General features: G+C 48.5%; 1 protein-coding gene across 3 annotated transcripts in view; it reads right to left on the bottom strand.

The window, feature by feature from the left end:
- AIFM3 (apoptosis inducing factor mitochondria associated 3) overlaps positions 1 to 21,833 on the bottom strand; it is a 42,638-nt gene extending 20,805 nt beyond the window's left edge. Inside the window, exons 1-3 of one of the 3 annotated variants that reach the window (XM_033135899.1) lie at positions 21,696 to 21,833; positions 9,581 to 9,829; positions 1,412 to 1,579 (exon numbers count right to left, since the gene is read on the bottom strand). In XM_033135899.1, the coding sequence (XP_032991790.1) occupies positions 1,412 to 1,579; positions 9,581 to 9,611 (199 nt within the window). In that variant the 5' untranslated portion in view covers positions 9,612 to 9,829; positions 21,696 to 21,833. The remainder of the gene's footprint in view (positions 1 to 1,411; positions 1,580 to 9,580; positions 9,830 to 21,695) is intronic. The other 2 variants (XM_033135901.1, XM_033135902.1) reach the window with 2 other exon arrangements.
- Positions 21,834 to 22,391: the final 558 nt, after the last annotated feature.

Here is a 22,391-nt window from a genome sequence, read left to right as displayed (position 1 = left end):
TCTGACATGAATTTGTCTGTGAGGGCAGGAGAGAGAGAGAGAGAGAGAGAGAGAGAGAGAGAGAGAGAGAGAGAGAGATTCTGCTGAAAGACAAAAAATGCTTAGAGGGAGATCCTCTGCAGTTTAAGCTATTTTGAGGATGTTTGATGTTTTGCTCCAAGGGACAAGCAGAAACACACACACATAACTGGTGAGAGGACACACACACACAAAAACTGAACGGAGAAAGCCTTTGCTTATTCAGACACAACAGGTGAAATGATTCACTGCCATGGCTAAGTGCTTTTGCATAAGAATTTAAGAAGCGCCTGTTGGAGCAAGCCAAAGGCCCAGCATCCTGTTCTCATAGTGGCCAACCAGATGCCTGTTGGAACCTGCAAGCAGGATTCGAACACAGGAGCACTCTTCCCTCCCGTGATTTCCAGCAACTGGGAGATGAATAGGAGTCTCCTAGCAACTCTCAGTGCCCTTAACAAGCTGCAGAGTTATAGTCCAGCAGGATCTGGGGATCCCCAAAGGCTGTCCCGCCATGCTTTAAATGGCTCCCGTGGACGCTATAAAAAAAAGTGGCAACCTTGACATTTATAGCTGGGATAGCTCAGTCGGTAGAGCATGAGACTCTTAATCTCAGGGTCGTTACAGTGGGTTCGAGCCCCACGTTGGGCAAAAGATTCTTGCGTTGCAGGGGGTTGGACTAGAGGACCATTGGGGTCCCTTCCAACTCTACAATTCTATGAATCCAACATTATAAAGCACTGAATTATATTATCCCTTGGATGGACTTCACATTACTTGCCCACCTTGTTAGTTCACCAAACTGAATGGGATGCTGAGTTGTTTCAGACCCTTTTCAGAGGTGTGTAATGTTAAAGCAGCAACTTACATCAATCACGTTTGTACTCCAATTTCAAAGTGTGTATCAAATTTGCTTGGGAGGGGCAAAACGCCCTACTAAAGCCTTATTGATTTGCATTATCATCAGTGATGGAGATATTAATCAGTGGCTGATCAGTCCACTGGGTTGATTCAACGATGGTGTCAATTTTAATGAGCAATTCTGATTAAAAACAAACCTTTTTCAAAGCTTTTTCTGGTCCCGAAGTAATGGATGATAAAAAGCCATATTAATTCCATATATTCCTTTGAACTATGAGTGGTTAAACTAAATTCTCCAGGAACTCAAACAGGCACTCCTGCTGAGGTTTTGCTGGTATGCAAAAATCTAGATTTAATCAAATAATTAATTGGATGAAACGCAAATTATTAATCAATGGGAGAGGGCTTTAATCACTTGCCAGCCCTAATTATTGGCATTAAGACCCTGTAATTATTTGATTAAGTGGATCCTCATTTTAATGCGTTAATTATTTCCACCCAGGATTGATGTTAACACTGGCTGACTTATAGTTACCGAGTTCAGTCCGTTTACTTTTTTTAAACACTGGGACACTGACATCAGCCTTTATCCAGTCCTCTGAAATATCCTCAGTATTCCATGATTTACTTAAAATCAGCCTCAGCGGTTCAGAAAGCTCCTCAGCCAATTCTTTTAAAACATTTGGGCGCGAGTTATCCGGTCCTGCGGATTTAAAAATGGTCAGCTTTAGTAGATGCAGTTTCATATCCTCTGGGGCAGGAATGTTGCGGAGGCACTGCTAAAATGAGAATACTGTTACAAAAGCCAGGTGCCTGCCCCTCTGAGTCTGCGTTCCTTTGGAGAATCGAGACATGGCGGAGACTGTTGCAGCTTTAAGCAATAGGGTTTATTCACCTATTTACACCTTCATTCTGCATGGAGGGAGTCCAGATCTTACAGCATGGTCCTTTCAAGAGGGGCTTGTCCCCTACAGCAGTGCAGCCAGCCTTCAGCCATTATATGTAAAACCAATAAAAATTATTTTAAAAATTAAACAAAACTTTCATAAAGTTTTTTTAAAAGCAGTAGACTGAAAGCAGATTAAGACTCGCGTCAACTTTCTAAACACGTAGGTAGACGTTTCTAAGCAAAATTGCATTTAGCAGGCACCGAAAAGAGTACATCAAAAACACCTGCCTGGTATCAATAAGCAGAGAGTTCCAAAGTTCCACACTATAAGATCGAGTTCCTACAAAGGCAGAACAAGTATAGTTCCAAAGGCCCTGATTTCTCTACAAGGAAGCAAGTGAATTGTACGGCGATGGAACAAAAGAATCCTGCTGGATCAGACTCTGTTCCCTTGAATCCAAATTTCCCCACCCTGGCTGTAAAGTTCTGATGTTCCCCCTTCTAAATAAACAAATAAATCACTGCCTTGACTTTCCCCCATTGCATTTCTTTTCTCCATACATTTCACCTGTAACCAAGCTGGCAGACACAGATAAAACATTAACAGCTAAGAATACAAAAGGTGTGAAAGGGTGCTGCACTTAAGTCTAAAGTAAACTTTAGACACCTTGGAGATGTGGGCAGGTGTCTTAACTTCAATCTTTGTTTTTCCGATTACCAGGTAAGTAAAGTACACACTGACCCAGGTTCTCCCCTGAAGATTATCTGAGGACAATGACAGGACAATCAATAAGAAAAGGCCTGCAGTTCTCAGTTGCCCCAACCACCCAACCGTTAATTAACCTGTGGAACTCACTCCCACTGGATGGCCACCAACTTGGCTGGCTTCCTGGTGGGAAGGGCTATTGATGGCTATTAGCCATGATGACTGTGCTCTGCCTCCGCAGTAGGAGGCATCGATGCTTCTGAATGCCAGTTGCTGGAAAGTACAAGAGGGGAGAGGGCTCTTGTGCCCGGGTCCTGCTTGCGGGCTTCACACGGGCATCTAGGAGGACTAGATCGGCCTTTGGCCTGATGCTCCCTTATGCATACATTGAACATACTCCATGTGGCATAAAAGGGATGTAGCTCAGAGGCAGAGCAGCTACCTTGCATGCAGAACTTGGTTCAGCCCCCAGCATCTTCAGGTAGGGTTGGGAATGTTCACTGTCTGAAGCCCGCTGCTGCCGGTCAGTGTTGACAATACTAAGCTCGATCGACCAATGGTCTGGCGCAGTATAAGGCAGCTTAAAAGCCTAACACTGCATTCTGCCCTTTTCCCAGTCCTGAACTAAAAGGATCTCACAACAGGGATAGGAACATTTTGATGCTTGAGTAGCAGTGTTGTGCATTCTGTCTCCACTGAGCCTCTTGGGCTTGCCGATCAGAAGGTCAGCGGTTCAAATCCCCATGACGGGGTGAGCTCCCATTGCTCTGTCCCAGCTCCTGCTAACCTAGCAGTACGAAAGCAGGCCAGTGCAAGTAGATAAATAGGTGCTGCTGCAGCGGGAAGGTAAACGGCGTTTCCGTGCACTCGGGTTTCTTTCACGGTGTCCCATTGCGCCAGAAGCGGTTTAGTCCTGCTGGCTACATGACCTGGAAAGTTGTCTGCGGACAAACGCCGGCTCGCTAGGCCTGAAAGCCAGATGAGTGCTGCAATCCCATAGTCACTTTTGACTGGACTTAACCATCCAGGGGTCCTTTACCTTTACCTTGCATTCAATGGACTAAGGGGACTAGGCTAATCCCCTAAATGTTCTGGGTAAATTAAAGTATTATGGCCTGGCACAGCCTTCCCAAAGCCCGGGAAGCTTCTGCCCAGTTTAGGGAAGGAGGTGTGATGCTCACACATGCAATGTCACAACATCACAACAGTCACACACACAATGTTGCCCTCCTCCCCATCACCTCTGGCCTTTTAAATAAAATAAAATAAAAAGCAGGACTATTTCACGCCATTTGCTAAGACACACATTTGAGTCGCAGGTACAAGTTCCCACAATCCTCCTCACCAGCCCCAAACGTGTGTCCCATTGAATGTGTGAAGGGGCCTGGCCACAGTCTGCTGCAAGGGAGTTGGACGGAGCAATATAAGGTGCAGGGATACAGGACACCTATTTTATAATAATAATAATAATAATAATAATAATAATAATAATAATAATAATAATAATAATTTATTATCTATACCCCGCCTATCTGGCTGGGTTTCCCCAGCCACTCTGGGCGGCTTCCAGCAGAATATTAAAAACACGCTAAAGCATCAAACATTAAAAACTTCCCTATACAGGGCTGCCTTCAGATGTCTTCTAAAAGTCAGATAGTTGTTTATTTCCTTGACATCTGATGGGAGGGCATTCCACAGGGTGGGCGCCACCACCAGGAAAGCCCTCTGCCTGGTTCCCTGTAACTTCACTTCTCACAGTGAGGGAACCGCCAGAAGGCCCTCGGCGCTGGACCTCAGTGTCCAGGCTGAATGATGGGGGTGGAGACGCTCCTTTGGGTATACTGGGCCGAGGCCCTAGGACTGGGAGCAGAGGGGTCACATTGCTCTCAGTAGGGTAGCCATTTATGCATCTGCACCTCTTTAAAAAGAGGCTGGAAGAGGACGCCAATTTGTACAAAATCTGCATGTATGGTTCCGATGGGAATCATAGAATTGGAGAGTTGGAAGGGAGTCCCAAAGGTCATCCAATCCAATCCCCTGCAATGCTGGTTTGTGCATTGCAGGGCTGAGACCCGGCTCCAGTTAAATCCCGTGAGGCCTCAAAGAAGCCAGCCAATGGGCGAATAAGCAAAACAAACAAACAAAAAACCAGTCACATGCCACGGATTAAACACTTCCCGGCTGTGTTCCCATAGCCAACGTTTTCCCCTAGTAACTCCAAAGAGGGCTTAACCTCTCAGAACTGAGTCCAAGGACAACTCTACCCTGCCAATCGGATTGAGGAAAAGTTAAAGAACGTGGTTTTCGTAAACCTCTTACTTCTTAGAAATTTATTCTCCGGCGTCAAGCGCAGGATTGTAGCAGCACCTGATGGGGGAACCTCCCCCCCCCCACAGGCTTAAGTGCCGTAATGCTCTTACCCCACCTTTAGGAAAGTGATCTAAAATGGAAGTAGAAATACGAGTTAATAAAAAAAAAGCCAAAGCAATTCAAGGGGAAATTAAAGGCAGTGATTCTCATCAGAACTTTATAGGTGGAAATTTGGATTCACGAGCACAGAGTCCAAGTCAGCTGTAATCTCTTGACACTAAAGTTGTGATGCAAGCATTTTTTTTATTACCCTCAAAGCAGGCCCAACTGCAACACAGCAAATGAAGCAAAGCCAAGGCCACAGAGAACTGCAGAATTGGAAGGGTCATCTAGTCCAACCCCCCCCCCCCGCAAGGCAGGAAGCACGGCTGAAGAATCCCTGAGAAATGCCCATCCAACATCTGTCTGAAAACTCACAACAAGGGAGAGTCCACCACCTACTGAGGTAGCCTGCTGCACAGTCAAACAACTCTTACCGTCAGACAGTTCTTCCTAATGTTTAGTCGGAATCTCCTTTTTCGTGATTTGAATCCGTGGGTTTGGCTCTGCCTCTCTGGAGCAGCAGAAAACAAGCTTTCCCTATCTTCCATAGGAGAGCCATTTAGATATCTGAAGGTGGCTCTCATATCATCTCTCGGTCTTCTCCAGGCTAAACAGACCCAACGCCCTCAGCTGTTTGGTTTGCTTTCCAGACCCTTGATCATCTCGGTTGCCCTCCTCTGCACACATTCCTACTTGTCAAGATCCTTCTTAAATTGTGGCAGACTCCAGCTGGGGTCTGACCAAGGCAGAACAGAGCAGGACTAGGACTTCCCTTGACCTGGACACTGCACTTTTATTGATGCAGCCTGGAAATTCATTAGCCCAGGCTTCCTCAAACTCGCCCCTCCAGATGTTTTTGGCCTACAACTCCCATGATCCCTAGCTAGCAGAACCAGTGGTCAGGGATGATGGGAATTGTAGTCTCAGAACATCTGGAGGGCCGAGTTCGAGGAAGCCTGCATTAGCCTTTTTTGCCTCTGCATGACACAACTGACTCGTGTTAAGCTTGTGGTGTATACTAAGACTGCTTGATCCTTTTCACACGTACTGCTGTCAAGCCAAGGGTCCCCGTCCCATCCCTCAAAATATATTGAGCAGGTCTCTCAAGGGTGTGAGCCAAGCTACAGACAACAGCTGAAGCTATTGAACAGTCAAAGGATTAACAGCTGAAGCTATTGAACAGTCAAAGGATTAAACAGGTAGAAAAGATTTGTGCGTTCTACAGATAAGGGACAGGGGCAAAGATAAATCGTCAGTCGTAAAATCGTTTCACACAGAGAACTCCTCTCTCACACACAGATGAGCACAGGATGCCGTCTTGCCTGCCTCCTCTCCCAATCTCAAAGCAACAGCCATTTGTCTTTGGGGAAACAGAGCCCACCCAGAGAAGAATCCATCTGACATGGGTAGCATAATTTATCCTGAAAATGAGACTTTTGAAACTTCATCACTTTAGAAATATGCAGTGGGTTTTCACCAGTCAGTAAAAGGGATGGGATACAGTCGTACCTTGGTTCTCAAACATAGTCCGTTTGACTTCTGAAAACGTTCGAAAACCAAGGCGCGGCTTCCGATTGGCTGCAGGAGCTTCCTGCACTCAATCGGAAGCTTTGGAAGCCACGTCAGACGTTCAGCTTCCAAAGAACATTCAAAAACCGGAACACTTGATTCCGGGTTTTCGGCGTTCGGGAGCCAAAACATATGAGTACCAAGGCGTTCGAGAACCAAGTACAACTGTACTCTTGCATTTAGGAAATTATCTGAGGAGGATTGAGGTTTTTCCATGTTTTGTGGGTGCTTCCTCCTATCTGCCCCCGAAATATTTGCAAGCAGAAGACCCTCACATACATAAACTGCCGTAATTCAGACTGGCTTCATCCAACATTTCTGAAATCTGGCTGATTTCACCCCCCACTAACCCCTATGAGGTGGTCTCTGAATGTCTGTCTCATAAGAAGAGCTTGCTGGATCAGGATAATGACCCATCTAGTCCAGCATCCTGTTCTCACAGTTGCCACTCAGGTGCCACAAAGGGAAGCCCACAACCCTGAGCACTTTTCCCTCCGCCAGTGGTTTCCAGCAACCGCAACGATGAAGGCAGAGAGCACAGCCATCATGGTCCGTAGCCATCAAAAGCCCTCTCCTCCATGAACTTGCCTATCCTCTTTTAAAGCTATGTTGCCTTGATTTGATGAGGAATAGCACGTCCAGAATGCATTAAGGACAGAACATCCAAAATGCAAGGCAACCTAAATGTCGGAGTCACACCTGCGACGTCCGGTTGCCTTTGCATTTCTGCAGAGGGCCACTGGAGCTAAGAAAATATGGAGATAAATAAGTAACGACGGCCAAGATGAATAAGTAACAGCGCCAGCCTTGCCAACTCGATTCCAGGCAGCTAAGGCTGCAACCTTACACGCAAGGTTCGTTTACCAAGAGCTCTGCCTGCAGCACACAATTCCTTCCCACGCAAGGCCACGTCTCCTAGGCTTTTGGGGGAAATGCGGCAACCTTGCGATGAAGGGGGAGGACGGCACAGGTGGCAGGCTGCAGTGGTTAGAAGGTTGGAATAGGACTCAGCCATGTGAAGAATTTCAGAGTTGGAAGGGACCCTCAAAGGTCATCAATTCCAACCCCCTCCAATGCAGGAATCACGGCTGAAGAATCCCTCACAGATGGCTGTCCAAACCCTGTTTAAAAACCTCCAGAGAGTTCCCCAGCTTCCGGGGGAGTCCATTCCACTGTTGGACGGTTGGGGGCAGCTGCCATCTCTCAACCTAGCCTACCTTGCAGGGTCGTTGGGGAGATAAAATGGGGGAGGCAGACAACCTTGGACACCACCTTGAGCTCCTTGGAGGAATGGCAGGATGAAAATATAAGAATAAAATTGTGTGTGTGTGTGTGTGTGTGTGTGTGTGTGTGTGTGTTTGTGGAGAGAGAGAGAGAGAGAGAGAGAGAAAGGGAAGTAAAGTAACCAGCAATGCCTTTTCTCTCCTTGCCACATCATTTCTTCTAACAGGAAACTCCTGCAAATTAAAATAAACATCTTCTTTTTTAAAAATAATAATGTAAAAGCCCAAAATGGTCCAACAAGCACCTTTGAAGTCAAAGGACTTAGAATGTTGATGTTTCTTGAACAGGGCGGTTTTAATCCCAGCCTCACCAACCTTGCAGGGTTGTGGTGAGGATCCAATGGGGAGGCGGAGAACCTGTGGTTCCTGCATGGCAGGGGGTTGGACTAGATGACCCTCGCGGGTCCCTTCCATCTCCACAATCCTGTGATTCTATGCCTGTGTTCAGGCCACTTCCTTGTCTGGATGGAGATTTGTGTGTGCCTGTGTACAGAAATCCCTGCCTTTTGCAGAGCTGTAGCCTACAATTGCACAAAGACAAGATCCTGCCCTCTGCCCCGCCAGCTTTCACCCGTGCCCAAGACCACCTTTGCATCTTTTCCCAGCTGCCAGCACCGTGCAACCTCTGGGAAGTTCCCTGTTAGGAAAAGCAGCCCACCCCAAAACTGTGGATATTTGTAACGAAAATTCTTTTCTGGTCTGGCACACCAGCAAAAGACTCCATGAGGGCATGGGCCGGCTGACTCCATAGGGGGCATATAATTGCTGCGGGCGATGCGGGGCTAAATTAAGGAAGCTTAATTTGCTGGAATCCACAGTCAAAGCCAGCTGGGTGTTTGTTCTTTGCCATTAACAAGTGACAGGAATGATTGTGGACATGCCCCTTACGGCTTGAGGTATTTCATGTCTTTATTGTTTTTTGGACGGCAGGCACAGCTAAGGTTACTACAGATCATAGAATCGCAGAATTGTAGAGTTGGAAGGGATCCTGAGGGTCATCTAGTCCAACCCCCTGCAATGCAGGAATCCTGCCCACAGCCATTCCCAGGTGGGCTCAAATCTCCAACCTTCTGGTTGACAGCCAGCCATTGTGATGAAGAATGTGTGTTTTAAAAAAGTTTTGTAGCGATCGGTTGACCACCATTTGTTTGTTTGTTTGTTTGTTTTTGGCATTTCTATCCCACTTTTCCTCCAAAGAGCTCATGGCAGCATACACAGTTCTCCCCCTCCTCATTTAATCCCCACAACAACCCTGCGAGGTAGGTTAAGGGCAGAGAGGCAATGACTGGCCCTCACAATCACCCAGTGAGTTTCATGGTTGAGTGGGGATTTGAACCCTAGTCTCCCGGGTCCTACTCTGGCACTCTAACCATTGCACTGCTGCCACTAGCTCTTGTTTTTGCCTAGAGACTTCCCTATCGACTATAACCTGAATTTCCTGGGATGCGATTGGATCCCACCTGGGAACAGAAAGAGCCTGGAGGAACCCCAGATCCCGTATTTTGTCCTTGACTATGGCAACTTCTTGGCAAAAGATTCCTTCCCTGCTGCCCAACCCCATCCTCGAGGTCCCAGTTCTTTGTCTAGCAATGCCTCCTGCTGCTTTTCCAAGTCCCAAATGTTTCATTAAAGTCACCGCTGTGCATTGTGCTCAGTTTTTTTGGGAGGATTAGCCAATCGCTTTAATAATCCCTCCGCGTAGAAGCCCAGAGAATTAACATTCTCTGCAAGAGTTCTCTCCGCGGAGTGGCCCTGCTGCTTGCATGACCTAGTTTAATTCCCAGTTCCACACGGAGAAGGAAAGGTGGAAGGGCTTGAGCAGAGGGACGATTCAGGAGAGTTCACCTGGTTTGGGTTTGGAGAAGCATCCTCCCATCGTGAGCCACGCAGAGAGGAAGAGGTCCCAGAAGAAGGAAGAAGCGGGTCAGAAAGCAGTGCCTTTGGCAGACATGGGTGCCAGAGCCAGCGAGGGAGAGATCAGGAGCCACAATTCATCCCCACCATGGCAGATGCAGGAGCGGTCCAGGAACCTCTGCTCAAACTGGTCCCTTCGGTCTATGCCGGTCATCGCCGGGCTCGGCCTTCCCTCATGACCTGAATCAAACAAAAAGTTCTATTTAGCGAGCGGTAAAACTAACAAGCGCACTTCTCAAAAGTTAACCTCCGTATCCCAGGTGCAACGTGAGCAATCGTCAAACGAAGCACACACTTTTTATACCCTTTCCCTTTGCAAAGAACAAACAGAAGGGGTAATTAAAGAAAAGGAAAATCTCAGCAGAAAAGTTAAACGTTCTTCAGGATTCCTGGGAACGTTAACTCTGCCTGGGGGAAACTGCACGTCCCACGATTCCTTAGGGAAAGTCATGTGATTTAAATGTGCATTTCGGTGTATGGTGTGTGGGTCTGCCTTCCCCAAAATCTGGCACCTTTCAGATGTTTTGGACTCCCAATTCCCTCTGGCCCCAGCCAGTGCAGCCATATGAAGCTGGGGCAGATGTGCACACAACCATGCTGATGGGAGATGCAGTTGAAAACATCTGGAGGGCACCAGGTTAAGGAAGACTGGTCCAGTGGCTTTCAAACCATCCCACGGAAGGAACCTTGCAGTCCCTTGGAAGTTCATCAAGAGTTCCTGCATAGGAAGAGGAAGAAGGCTGGGCAGACACCCCCAAAACACAGCCTTCACCTTTAACCCTTGGAGCCCAGTGGTCCTGTTCCTCTTCTAACTCCTCACCTGCCCACTCCAAGAAGAAGAAGAAGAAGAGTTTGGATTTGATATCCCACTTTTCACTACCCTAGGGAGTCTCAAAGCGGCTAACATTCTCCTTTCCCTTCCTCCCCCACAACAAACACTCTGTGAGGTGAGTGGGGCTGAGAGACTTCACAGAAGTGTGACTAGCCCAAGGTCACCCAGCAGCTGCATGTGGAGGAGCGGAGACACGAACCCAGTTCCCCAGATTACGAGTCTCACTCTTAACCACTACACCACACTGGCTCTCCAAGTGTGTGAGCAGTCAGAGGTGCAAGGAGAAGGAACTTCTGTCTTCGCTCCCTCTGGGAGGTGGCACCACCTAAGCCAGGGGTCAGCAAACTTTTTCAGCTGGGGGCCGGTCCACTGTCCCTCAGACCTTGTGAGGGGCCGGACTATATTTTGGAGGGGAAAAATGAACGAATTCTTATGCCCCACAAATAACCCACACACATTCTACTCATGTCAAAACACCAGGCAGGCCCCACAAATAACCCAGAGATGCATTTTAAATAAAAGGACACCTTCTACTCGTGTAAAAACTCTCTGATTCCCGGACCGTCCACGGGCTGGATTTAGAAGGTGATTTGGCTGGATCCAGGCCCCGGGCCTTAGTTTGCCTGCCCATGGCCTAGTCCTAAGCCCATAGGCAGCAGTGAGCAAAAAGCTGCAGCAAGGAGGTGACCTCATTGAGGGAGAGGACCCACTTAGCCCACTGGCCTCCAAAACCAGGAATTGTACCAGTAAATGGAGCCTCCATGTTCAGAAGCAGATTCCTCTGTATACATTGGCGATGGATGAGTAGAAAGACAGTGAAATGGTTTGTGTTTGTTGATTCAGAATTTCTAGCTAGTCCTGATCATGCACGAGCATCGCTCAGAGCTTATTCAGACAGAATCCCTCCTCAACTGACGTTAACTGCATGGTACCTTGGATCTCAAATGCCTTGGATCTCAAACAGATCGGCACCTGACCAATGAAACCCTGAAGTGAGTGTTCCAGTTTTCAAACAATTTTCAGAAGCCGAACGTCTGGCGTGGCTTCCGCAGCTTCCGATTGGCTGCAGGAGCTTCCTGCAGCCAATCAGAAGCCGCGCTTTGGTTTCCGAACATTTTGGAAATCAGACGGACTTCCGGAATAGATTCTGTTTTGACTTCTAAGGTATGACTGTATTAGATATGTTGGAGAGCCATCTGTCAAAATTTGCCCATCTCCAGATTTTGCAAGAAAGATGCATAAATTTGTGAAAAGTTCTTGCAAAAATGTGTATGCTAGGCCTATTTCCATACAAAAATGCATATTACTAGGAGAAACCTGCCGGTGAATTTTTATGTGGCACTTTAGATGGGCAAAGTAAGAAATGGAGAGAAATTGGAATTTACAGATTCCCCTCTTCTTCATCCCTAATTGCATCTCAAGCAGTTGGGATGTCTACCTTGCAGCCTCCAGAGTGCCATGGGATAGCTGGCGGAGGAGGCAAGGAGGAGAGATACCGCCTGCACACTCAGCTCCTTCTGGGCCTGCTGTTTCAGCAAATTGCAGCCTCCAGATTAGATCTGGTCAGCACAGCAGCAAGTGCTGTCAGGATAACTCTTTATCTCCTTTCCCAAGTTAGAAACAGTCTCCCCGAATTAATCATTAAACAAGAGATGCAATTGAGATGTCCAAGGTGCATCAATAAAAAGCTGATACACTTCTCCGGTGCTCTGAACGGAAACAGGTGAGCCAAGATAAATGCAGGTGACATGGAGAAGAAAGCGAGAAGACTTGATAAGGGGAGGTCCCCGCCAACCCCTCCAAATGTTTTGGACTACAACTCCCATCAGGCAGCAGGGCTGGGGATGCTGGGGCTGATGGGAGTTGTAGTCCACAACATTTGAACAGATTTGCGAAAGCTGGCTTGGAGATAAGTTCATCCACCGTATAAACACAGGGATTCAGGGATCACCCAACAAAATTGATGAACAAGTTATAGGTATCCCTTCCACTCAAGATGTAGTGCTAGCCATCAGATATTTAAGATGCTTAAATAAGCTCAGTGAGAGGCATAGCTGTCAACTTTCCCTTTTTTGTGAGAAATTCCCTTATTCCAGCGCCGTTTCCCACTGCAAAAAAAGGGAAGGTTGACAGCTATGGAGAAGGGTGGGTCGTTCATGATAGCCACGTTGAACCCCCATGTTCAACAGCAGTATACCTCTCATTGCCATAGGAGGGGTGTGGCTCTCAAACTTTGCTTACACTACAAAAAGCAGGTGAGGACTTGCTGGTAGTGTCGCCGCCAGGGGCTGCCTGGTTGGTACTGAACCACAACGGGGACTTTTCATTGGTGGTTCTCCAGTTGTGGAACACTCTTCCCATTAACTTTCCAGAGGAATTTGAAAACATTCCCGTCCACCCAGACATTGGGCGGCTGAAGAAGACTGTTCCTGGCAATCTGCTGATCAGTGGGTGGAATAACACTTTTCACTGTAATGGCTTTTAGAATGTTTTTAATAGAAGCTGCTTTTAGATGTTTTTAACTGTAAGCACTTTTAGAATGTTTTAAATCTGTTTCGGAATGTTTCTGCTTTCTTTTCTAAACTGCCTATCTGTTTGCTTCCCTGGGCTCCTTGGGCAAGGAAATAAATATGCATTTCTAAGAGGGATCACATTGGCCAAGGACTTGCAAGGGTCCCTCGCCATCAGGGCAATTCTTATGACCCTAAATATTTGATTTTTCATGCTATATTTTTTATTTTTTAAAAAAATATCAAATATTTAGCCTAAGGATGTTTTTAAGGGGGGGGGACCCATTTTGAATATTGCAGCGGGGATATTTTGAAAGAAAGCTTTGAGTAAAATCCTCTCCCAGCATCTTATCAAAGAACTGTAGGGTTGGAAGGGACCCAAGGAATCATCTAGTCCAACCGTCTGTGATGCAGGAATCATAGCTGAAGAAGAAGAAGAAGAAGAAGAAGAAGAAGAAGAAGAAGAAGAAGAAGAGTTTGGATTTGATATACCGCTTTTCACTACCCTAGGGAGTCTCAAAGCGGCTAACATTCTCCTTTCCCTTCCTCCCCCACCCAGCAGCTGCATGTGGAGGAGCGGAGACACGAACCCGGTTCCCCAGATTACGAGTCTGCCACTCTTAACCACACCACCACACTGGCTTTTCACAAGTGCAGAGTGTTATGGTGCACTTATCTGAGAAGCCATGAAATCCAAGACGGTTCAGGTCACAGGCTAGCAGCCAAAGCCCAGAAGGTCCAAGGTCAACGCCTCTCTGTTTGGCTCAAACATCAACTGTTCTAAGCGACACCATTAAGGGTCTCAAGAAATCTTGCCTCTTTGTCGTGAATGGAACACATATTTAGCCAGTAAATGCGAAGATAGTTGAAGTCAGCGGCATAGCATGGGGGGGGGCACACAGGGGTGATTGCCCCGGGCGCAAAATTGTTACGAGGTGCAAAATTTCAACACCCGGTGCTGCTTCAACACAGCTATGCGGTTCCGTCGCTGGGCTCCTTTGAAAACGGCTTCTCCGTGAGAACCAGGAAACGACCTCTCCAGACAACGGAACGGCTCTTCTTTTCTTATCTCTGGGGCTGCAATCTCCTGGGTGACACTGACCCTGTAATAGGCAGCGGGTTGCACATGCCTACGGTATTCCGTCCGTTTCCTCGCTCTCACGCCCCACGTCCCCCTCCATGCAGCCCTGGGCACTGGCAACCCATGCTATGCCACTGGTTGAAGTCACCCATTCCTTCGCTTTTGGGTACTTCCTTGATTTCCGTCTTTGTCTCAAGATCTCTCTGAGTGTTTTGATCGGGGGGGCGGGGCGGGTGATGATAACACATCCTCAGCACTCAATTACTATTGGGGCCTAGCATCACCACCCACGACGATCCTTTGTAGGGGTGCACCCCTTTGGGGATTTCAAACTTGATGGACTCAATGTTGTCTTTGATGTACAGAGACACACCACCTCCAGGGCAGCCTTCTGTGTCCTTCTTATAGAGTTTATCTCCAGAGATAACTGTGTACTGCTGGGTACTTTCTGTCCCACCAGTTTTCTGTTGCCTATCGATGTCATCTGCTAAAACCAAGCACTCCAGTTCCGCCATCTTTCCTCAGAGGCTTTTAGCATTGGTGCATAAACACTTGTATACAGTCTCTCGGTGCCTTTGGCTTGTGGTGCTATGACCTCTCTTACACTGTCCTGAGGCAGCCCCACCAGGAAGAAAAGAATGGCTGTGCTCTGCCCGCACAGTTGGTAGCAGCAACGCTTCTGAATACCGATTGCTGGCAACCACAGGAGCAGAGAGTGCCCTTATCCTTGGGTCCTGCTTGCGGGTTTCCTTCTGGGGCATCTGGGCAGCCACTGTGAGAAGAGGACAAGGGCTTGGGCAGTCCAGTGGCCGGATCGAGCAGGCTCTATCTGTCTTCTTGGGTTCTGCTTACCAGCCGCTGGTGCTGCTGCTGCTGCTGCTGCTGCTGCTGCTGCTGCCTCACTCTCCATTTCCATTCAGGAAGCAAAATCCCATCATTAAAGAAGCACATGCTGCCTTGGTCAGACCACACCTGGAATACTGTGTCCAGTTCTGGGCACCACAATTTAAGAAGGCCAAGTTACAGGGAACCAGGCAGAGGGCCTTCTCGGTAGTGGCACCCGCCCTGTGGAACGCCCTCCCACCAGATGTCAAAGGGGAAAAAACAACTACCAGACCTTTAGAAGACATCTGAAGGCAGCCCTGTTTAGGGAAGCTTTTAATGTTTAATAGATTATTGCATTTTAACGTTCTGTTGGAGGCCGCCCAGGGTGGCTGGGGAAACCCAGCCAGATGGGTGGGGTATAAATAATAAATTATTATTATATTATGATGTTGACAAGCTGGAACGTGTGCAGAGGAGGGCGACCAAATTGATCAAGGGCCTGGAAGCCAAGCCTTATGAGGAACAGTGGAAGGAGTTGGGTATGTTTAGCCTGGAAAAGAGGAGACTGAGAGGAGATACGACAAACATCTTCAAATGTCTCAAGGGCTGTCACATGGAACAGGGGCTCCAACTACAGGGGGCCCTGTGGGCCCAAGCACCCACAAAAATTTTGTTGTGGGTGCTCAGCACCTACACCACAGAGGCCCCCCCATGTGCCAGAGGTCACATCTAAGGTCTCATGAGACCTCAGAGATGCTGCCCGAGGCCTTGCGAAAACCTCCGAACCCGACTTCTGGTGCAACCAGAAGTCAGGTTCTGAGGCTGTGGGGCGCATGACGCCATGACCCATAACCTGGGGCCACGTCAGCACCCCTGACATAGAAGATAGAACAAGCTTGTTTTCTCCTGCTCTGGAGGGTAGGACTCGAACCAATGGCTTCTAGTTACAAGAAAGGAAATTCTGACTAAACATCGGGAAAAACTTTCTGACAGAGCTGTTTGACAGTGGAACGGTTTCCCTCAGGAGGTTGTAGACTCTCCTTCATTGGACGTTTTTTAAGCAGAGGTTGGGCGGCCATCTGTCAAAGATGATTTAGCTGAGATTCCTGCATTGCAGGGGGTTGGACTAGATGACCCTTGGGGTCCCTTCCAACTCTACAATTCTATGATTCTACACCAGGTGCCCATTTCACATGGAGCATCCTTTCTGAAACATTGGATTTCTGTCAGAGAGGTTTTTTTTAATATAAAAAACCCCTCTATGTTCAAAAACATTTTTGAAGCCTTATTAGACCCCTCATCCCTCTTACCTTGACTTTGGCTTTACAGGTCGTCATTTTTAATGCTACTTTTCTCAATTAAGAGAAAATAAATCCTGCTTGCCTTCGTTATACCCAAACGGAGCTCCTGGAGAGAATATATCATGAGCTGAAAGAAGCTGAATAATTAAAGGCTCCTCCTGTGAGCTCCAAAGCATTTGCAGACCCCAGAGGTTGTGACCGGCAAAGAGGAATCCTCCTGCATGAGTCACTGGCCTGGGGAGACCACCTCCTTTCCACTGGGATCCTCCAGAGGTGGGCAGTCCTTTGGGGCCTCTAAGCCATCTCTTTCCACACAGGGACTCGGAAGTGTTCACTGCCCTCAGAGAGGCTGCCTGATGCAGCTCAGCATGAGTTGCTGCTATTTTGAGTGGTGGCGGAGACAATGTGGGCACTCTGAAGTCTAGTGTGGGACTCAACACAACCATTATAGCACATGATTATTATTTAAATTCCTATAGCACCCTTCATCCAAAGTGATGCAATGGCCTGTAGGCTATGCAAATAAATAAAGTTTTACTTTTACTTACTTCATCCAAAGATCACAGGGCAATTTACAATATAAAAACACAAACGTACACATAGGAGCCAACTCCTGTGGCCAAGGTGCCTTTGCCCCCTCCCCAATAAAATATTTGAGGGGTCTGGGCTCCCCCCAAGTTGATGGGCATTGCCATTTAAATGGGGGGGGGTGCACCACATCATGCTTTCGATTATGTGGGGCGAGGCTCATCTGCCCCCCAACAAATATTGGCACCCTTGCACTTACGCAGCATAGTAATAAACAAAAGCAATAATCCACACACACACAGTTTAAAAGGCCATAGATTGTTTAATTAGCTAAAGGCCTGGGAGAAGACAAATGTTTTTGCCTGGCATCTAAAAATATGTAACAAAGGCTTCCTAGGGGAGAGCATTCCACAAATGGGGAGCCACCACAGAAAAGGCCCATTCTCATGTTGCCACCCTCCGGACCTCTCATGGAGGAGGCACACAAAGAAGAACCTCAGAAGAGGTTGGTTCATGAGGGGAGAGGTGGTCCTTGAGGCAGTGGCGTAGCAAGGGCGGGGCAATGGGGTGGTGCGCCCCGGGTTCCATGGGAGGGGGGTGACACTTGGCAGCCCCCTACTGCCACTCCCCGCCGCCCATGCTGCTCCACGGACGGCCGGGGCAGCCCTACGAGCCGCCGCTCGCCCAGCGGCTTCCCCAGTTGCCGCGGGAGCAGCAGCGCCAGGTGGGATGCACTGCGCATGCCTGGAAATTCCATGCATATGCAGCCCGTCCCGACGTGCGTCGTGTTGTCGCGACACCCCGCCCCCAGGGGGGTGCCGCCGCCCCGGGCAGTGCGGAGACTTCCTTCACCACTGCCTTGAGGTACTGCAGTCCTGAGGTGTTTAAGTCTCTCTAGGTCAAAACCAGCACTTTGAATTGGGCCCGGAATCTAATTGGCAGCCATGGCAGTCAGGCCAGGATCGGTGTAATATGCTCAAACCATCTTGCCCCAGTGAGCAACCTGGCACTGAATTCTGCACCAGCTGAAGCTTCCGAACCATCTTCAGAGGCAGTCTCATGTATAACACATTGCAGTAATCTAACCTAGAGGCTATCAAAGCATAGACAACATAAGTTAGGCTGTCCCTGTTCAGATAGGGGCAAAGCCTGGCCACTAGCCAAAGCTGATAGAAGGCAGCACCGAGGCCACCTGAGCCTCAAGTGACAGCAGTGGATCCAGGAGTACCCCCAAGCTACGTGCCTGCTCCTTCAGAGGGAGTGTAACCCCATCAAGAGCAGGCAACCTCCCATCCATATGATCTAGGGCAGTGGTTTTCAACCAGTGTCCTGTGGCACCCTGGGGTGCCTTGAATGATGGTCAGAGGTGCCGTGGGCAGTGGCGTAGCTAGCCGCTTGGGCTCTCTGCAAGCGGCGCCCTCGGGGCAGGACGGGCCAGGGCGCGCCACAATCCCGGTGCCCGAGCAGCATTCCACGCTGGTGCCCTGCAGGCCCGCATTGCTTTTTCAAGTGGTGCAGAGCCTGCAGGGAGTCCGCCCACCACCTCCCGCTCAGTTGTAGGGTGGCAACCTGAGGAAGAGGCAACAGGCAGACACAAGCACCATGGTGCCCTCTTGGGCAGCGTGGAGCCTGCAGGCACCCAAGCCACCGTGTCACTCCCGGGTGAAACGCGAGGCTTGGGTGCGATAAGTGCCGCTCCCCACGGTGTGTGCCCCCCCCAGCTACGCCCCTGGCTGCGGGCAACACTGGCCTCTGACCCTCTTTCCTTCTCTTCCTCCTCTGATGCCCTCTCACGTCTCGGCCTCCCAAAAGCTTGCACAGCTGTTGGTTACACAGCAGCCATGGCTATAAGCTCCACAGGCAAATGATGCCTCTGGGAGGCCCCTCTCTTTGGGGCAGGGGTGGGGCAGCTCAGAGACAAGGGGCAGAAGCAGCAGCTGCCCAGAGGACTCCCAAGGAGAGGGGAGATGAGAAGAGAGGAGGCTGAGGCAACACTCCACCAGGGAGGGTGTTTGAAAACAGGCGAGAGGCTGCCAGCTCTGCAGGCGAGGGGTGACATAACTGGGCTCCTGAGCCCCACAGGGGTGCCACAGAAAGAATGCAGTTGGTTAAGGGAGCTGTGGACTAAAAAAAAAGGTTGAGAAACTCTGGTCTAGGCAACCACCGTCTAACAGTTCCTCAGTCTTATCTGGATTGAGCTTCAGTATGTTGTCTCAGTGCGGGATTTACGTATAAGCTAAACAAGCCATAGCTTAGGGCCACACAAAAATTTAAAGAAAACAAACCTGGATGTACATTTCCTAAATATAAGATAAAAAAGCAAATAAACAAAAACCTACATACAGCAACAGTGTTTTGTGTTGTGTAGGCTCCTATGATGTAATTAGGTCCATAAATTACCATGTAGCATATATTCAACACAAAAAAACAGTGACAATTTGTTGTTGACAAAGGACAGCTGGACATATAAAGGGCCCCATTACCTTCAACAGCCTTAGGGCCTCATCAAACCTAAATCCAGCCCTGCTCTCACCCAGTCCATTATCGAGGCAAGAAAACAGTCCAACACATCTTCTGCCATACCTCAGCATTGCTGGCAATATACTCCAAAACATAAAAAACATCTTCCAAAACTACTGGGCTGTACAAGATGTTCTTCAGGGGGACAGATGACTTCAGAAAGTGGTGGACACTCCATCATCATCATCATTAGCTTTTAAGCAGATAATGGAAGGTCTTATATCAGGGACGCCATCGCAGTGAGCTTCCTTCAATGGCAAAGACTAAATGACCTTTGAGCTCCCTCCCAACTCTTCTGGTATTCTGGGTCACCCTCAGTCACTTTTTCCAAAGTGCTCCCTGCCTCTTCTCCTCCTGGGTTGCCCATTCTAGTATCACAGCAGTTCAACCTACAGGGGAGCAGAAGCTGGGCCATTTGGGCAAATGTGGTACCTCGTTCGCAGTTTTGACTAATATGCACATTTTTGCAAGCAATTTTTCCTGATACAATAATGCATTTTTGTATGTTAATTTCACTGATAAACAGTAGACAGTCAGATAGATAGACAGACAGACAGATTTTAATTTTGTATATGCCTTTTTCTACACACCAATGCAGAGACGTGCACATTTCAAAGGACTGCTGTGCTTCAGAAAGTGTGACTTAGGTAAGCTCGTCTTTCAGTGCAAACTAAACTTTCTCTGAGTTTTATATACGTTGTAAAATGGAATAATAATTAAAAACTTTACCTCCAAAAAGCAAACTAAATCTAGTTTCACCCCCCATCACTAGCCAGAACATCATTTGCACATTAAAGCATCAAGCTTATCCTATGGTAATGGAAGCATATTTGAGGTTGAAGCAAGCAAAGAGGTGTTATTTGTGGAGTGGTGGGATCCCCAGCAAACAAATCCATGAGTCCTTTCAATACTCAGCCAGAATCTACACACACACACACACACACACACACACACTGCCCTCCTTAAAATCTGGCACACCCAGAGGCATCATTGAGTCAAGGAAAGATGCAGAGGAATGCTTAGCATCTTTCTAAAATCAGGTCATGTATTTTGGGCTGATGCATAGATGTTTAAGAATACAAGACTTTGCAATTCCGTGGGGTGGGTTTTTAAATTATTATTATTATTATTAGCAGTAGTAGTAGTAGTAAGAATAATAATTTATAATGATGGAGCCGAGCAGAAGAAAAAGAATTTTTAATTCACTTTTCCCTTCCTGACTTTTTTTTCTGGGGAAAGGCTTTACAGAGCACCTGCTTGGCATGCAGAAGGTCCCAGGTCCAATCCCCAATGGCATCTCCAGGGCAGGGTCCCTTGCCTAAAACCCTAGAGAGCCGCTGCCAGACAGAGTAAACAGTACTGAACCCAGATGGACCAATAGTCTGCCCCATAAGGTATAAGGCAGCTTCCTATTTAATTCAGCTCTTTAAAAAAAAAAAAGAATCATAAGGACTAGAATCTTGATTTGTTTTTAAGGAAAGGGCTGTAGCTCCTTGGTAGAGCATCTGCCTTGCAAGCAGACGGAACTAGGTTTTATCCCTAGTAGCAACCCCAGGCAGGGATGCCTGAAATCCTGGAGAGCTGCTGCCAGTTAGTGCAGACAACACTGAGCTGGAAGGATCCCTGCTCTGACTCAGTACAAAACAGGTTCCTATGCATCTATGCATTACGGGAAGGGCTGTAACTCAACGGAGGAGCATCTGCATTGTATGCAAAATGTCTCTCGTTCAACCCCCGGCAGCATCTCCAGGTAATGAACCCCACCCCACCCCCCCGAAACCCTGGAGAGCTGCTGCCAGTCAGTGTAGACAATACTGAGCTAGATAGACCAGCGCTCTGAGTCCGTACAAGGCAGCTTTCCTGTGTTCCTACTTCGTGACACACACCAAGGATGTTTTACGCAGGAGCGGTATCCATCATGAACCGCAGGCGAGAGAGATCCTTTCAACTGATTATGTTTATTACCCGGGGCTGGAAGCGGACGGTTCAGAGTCCCTGCCACTGCCAGTCAGTCACAGGGAAAACAGAGAGCAAGAGGAGTAAAAGAAAAAGAAGAAAAAAGTCTCCTTGTTGCAGCACAGCTGTTTGCAGCACAGGGGAGGTTTTGAGCCCAAACAACAGCGCGCGGGGGGGGGGGGGACACCACTGCAGCTTTTTGGGAGCGCACACAGAGAGAGGCTGGATTATTCCTCCCCACAGCAGCTGAAGATTTCAATCAAGGCATCTCTCATCGCAAGCACTACAGAAGCTATGTTTTAGCTGAGATTTCCGGAAAAAAAAGAATCATTTTCTTAGATTCCACCCCCCCTCCCCATACACACACACCAAGAATCCGGGGTGCGGAGGAGGGGGGTTAGGTTTGCAAAGGAAAAGCCTCTTTGTTGCACCCTTCCCACCTACCCGGTTAATTCCCTGCCTGCTTCCTCCAGCTGGGAGGGTTTCACCTTACCTGGGCAGGGAGAGCAGTGAGGCGTGCAAGGAACTGGGCATCAGCCTTGGGATCAGCTGCAGGATGGAGGCAGAGGCTGTCCTCTGTGGAAGAGGCTGCTATCGCTCCTGCCTGGACTTCTGGGTCTTTGCAGAGAGAGAGGCAGGGTTTCCTCTCTTCCCCCCCCCCCCAGCCCTGCAGTATTGATCCAAATGGGCCAAGGAGGTGCCAACTTGGCCGGAGTCCCGCAAGGCTTCCTTCCGGCCCCAGCAGCTGCTGCTCATCTGCAGCCCAAAAAAACTTCAGGCTGGGGAAAGACGGAGGGAGACTCCGGGTCCTGCATGAAACTTCCAAGGCACCTGCAGGCAGAGAGAGAGAAAGAGAGAAGGGAGGGGAGAGAGAGAGAGAGAGAGAGAGAGAGAGAGAGAGAGAGAGAGAGAGAGAGAGAGAGAGAGAGAGAGAGAAGGAAGGCTGTTGACAGCTCAGAGCCCCCCTGGCGGTGGCTGAGGAGCTTGCCCTAGGCTCCAGGGTCAGAAGCGGACCCAGGAGTGAGTGCTCTCTGTGACTTAACCGCTTCACCGCTGCAGCGGGACAGTCAGGGAGCGAGGGAGGAGCATCCCTTGGTGCTTGGCAAGGAAGAGTCAGCTCGTAAGAGGAACACAGGGCAGAGAGAGACAAGAGGTTACATAAAGCCACAGGAAGCTGCCTGAGTCACAA

The sequence above is a fragment of the Lacerta agilis genome, chromosome 17, assembly GCF_009819535.1.
Source record: "Lacerta agilis isolate rLacAgi1 chromosome 17, rLacAgi1.pri, whole genome shotgun sequence".
Taxonomy (NCBI): domain Eukaryota; kingdom Metazoa; phylum Chordata; class Lepidosauria; order Squamata; family Lacertidae; genus Lacerta; species Lacerta agilis.
Note: the sequence above shows the minus strand (reverse complement) of the source record. Positions and strands in the feature narration are given on the sequence as shown.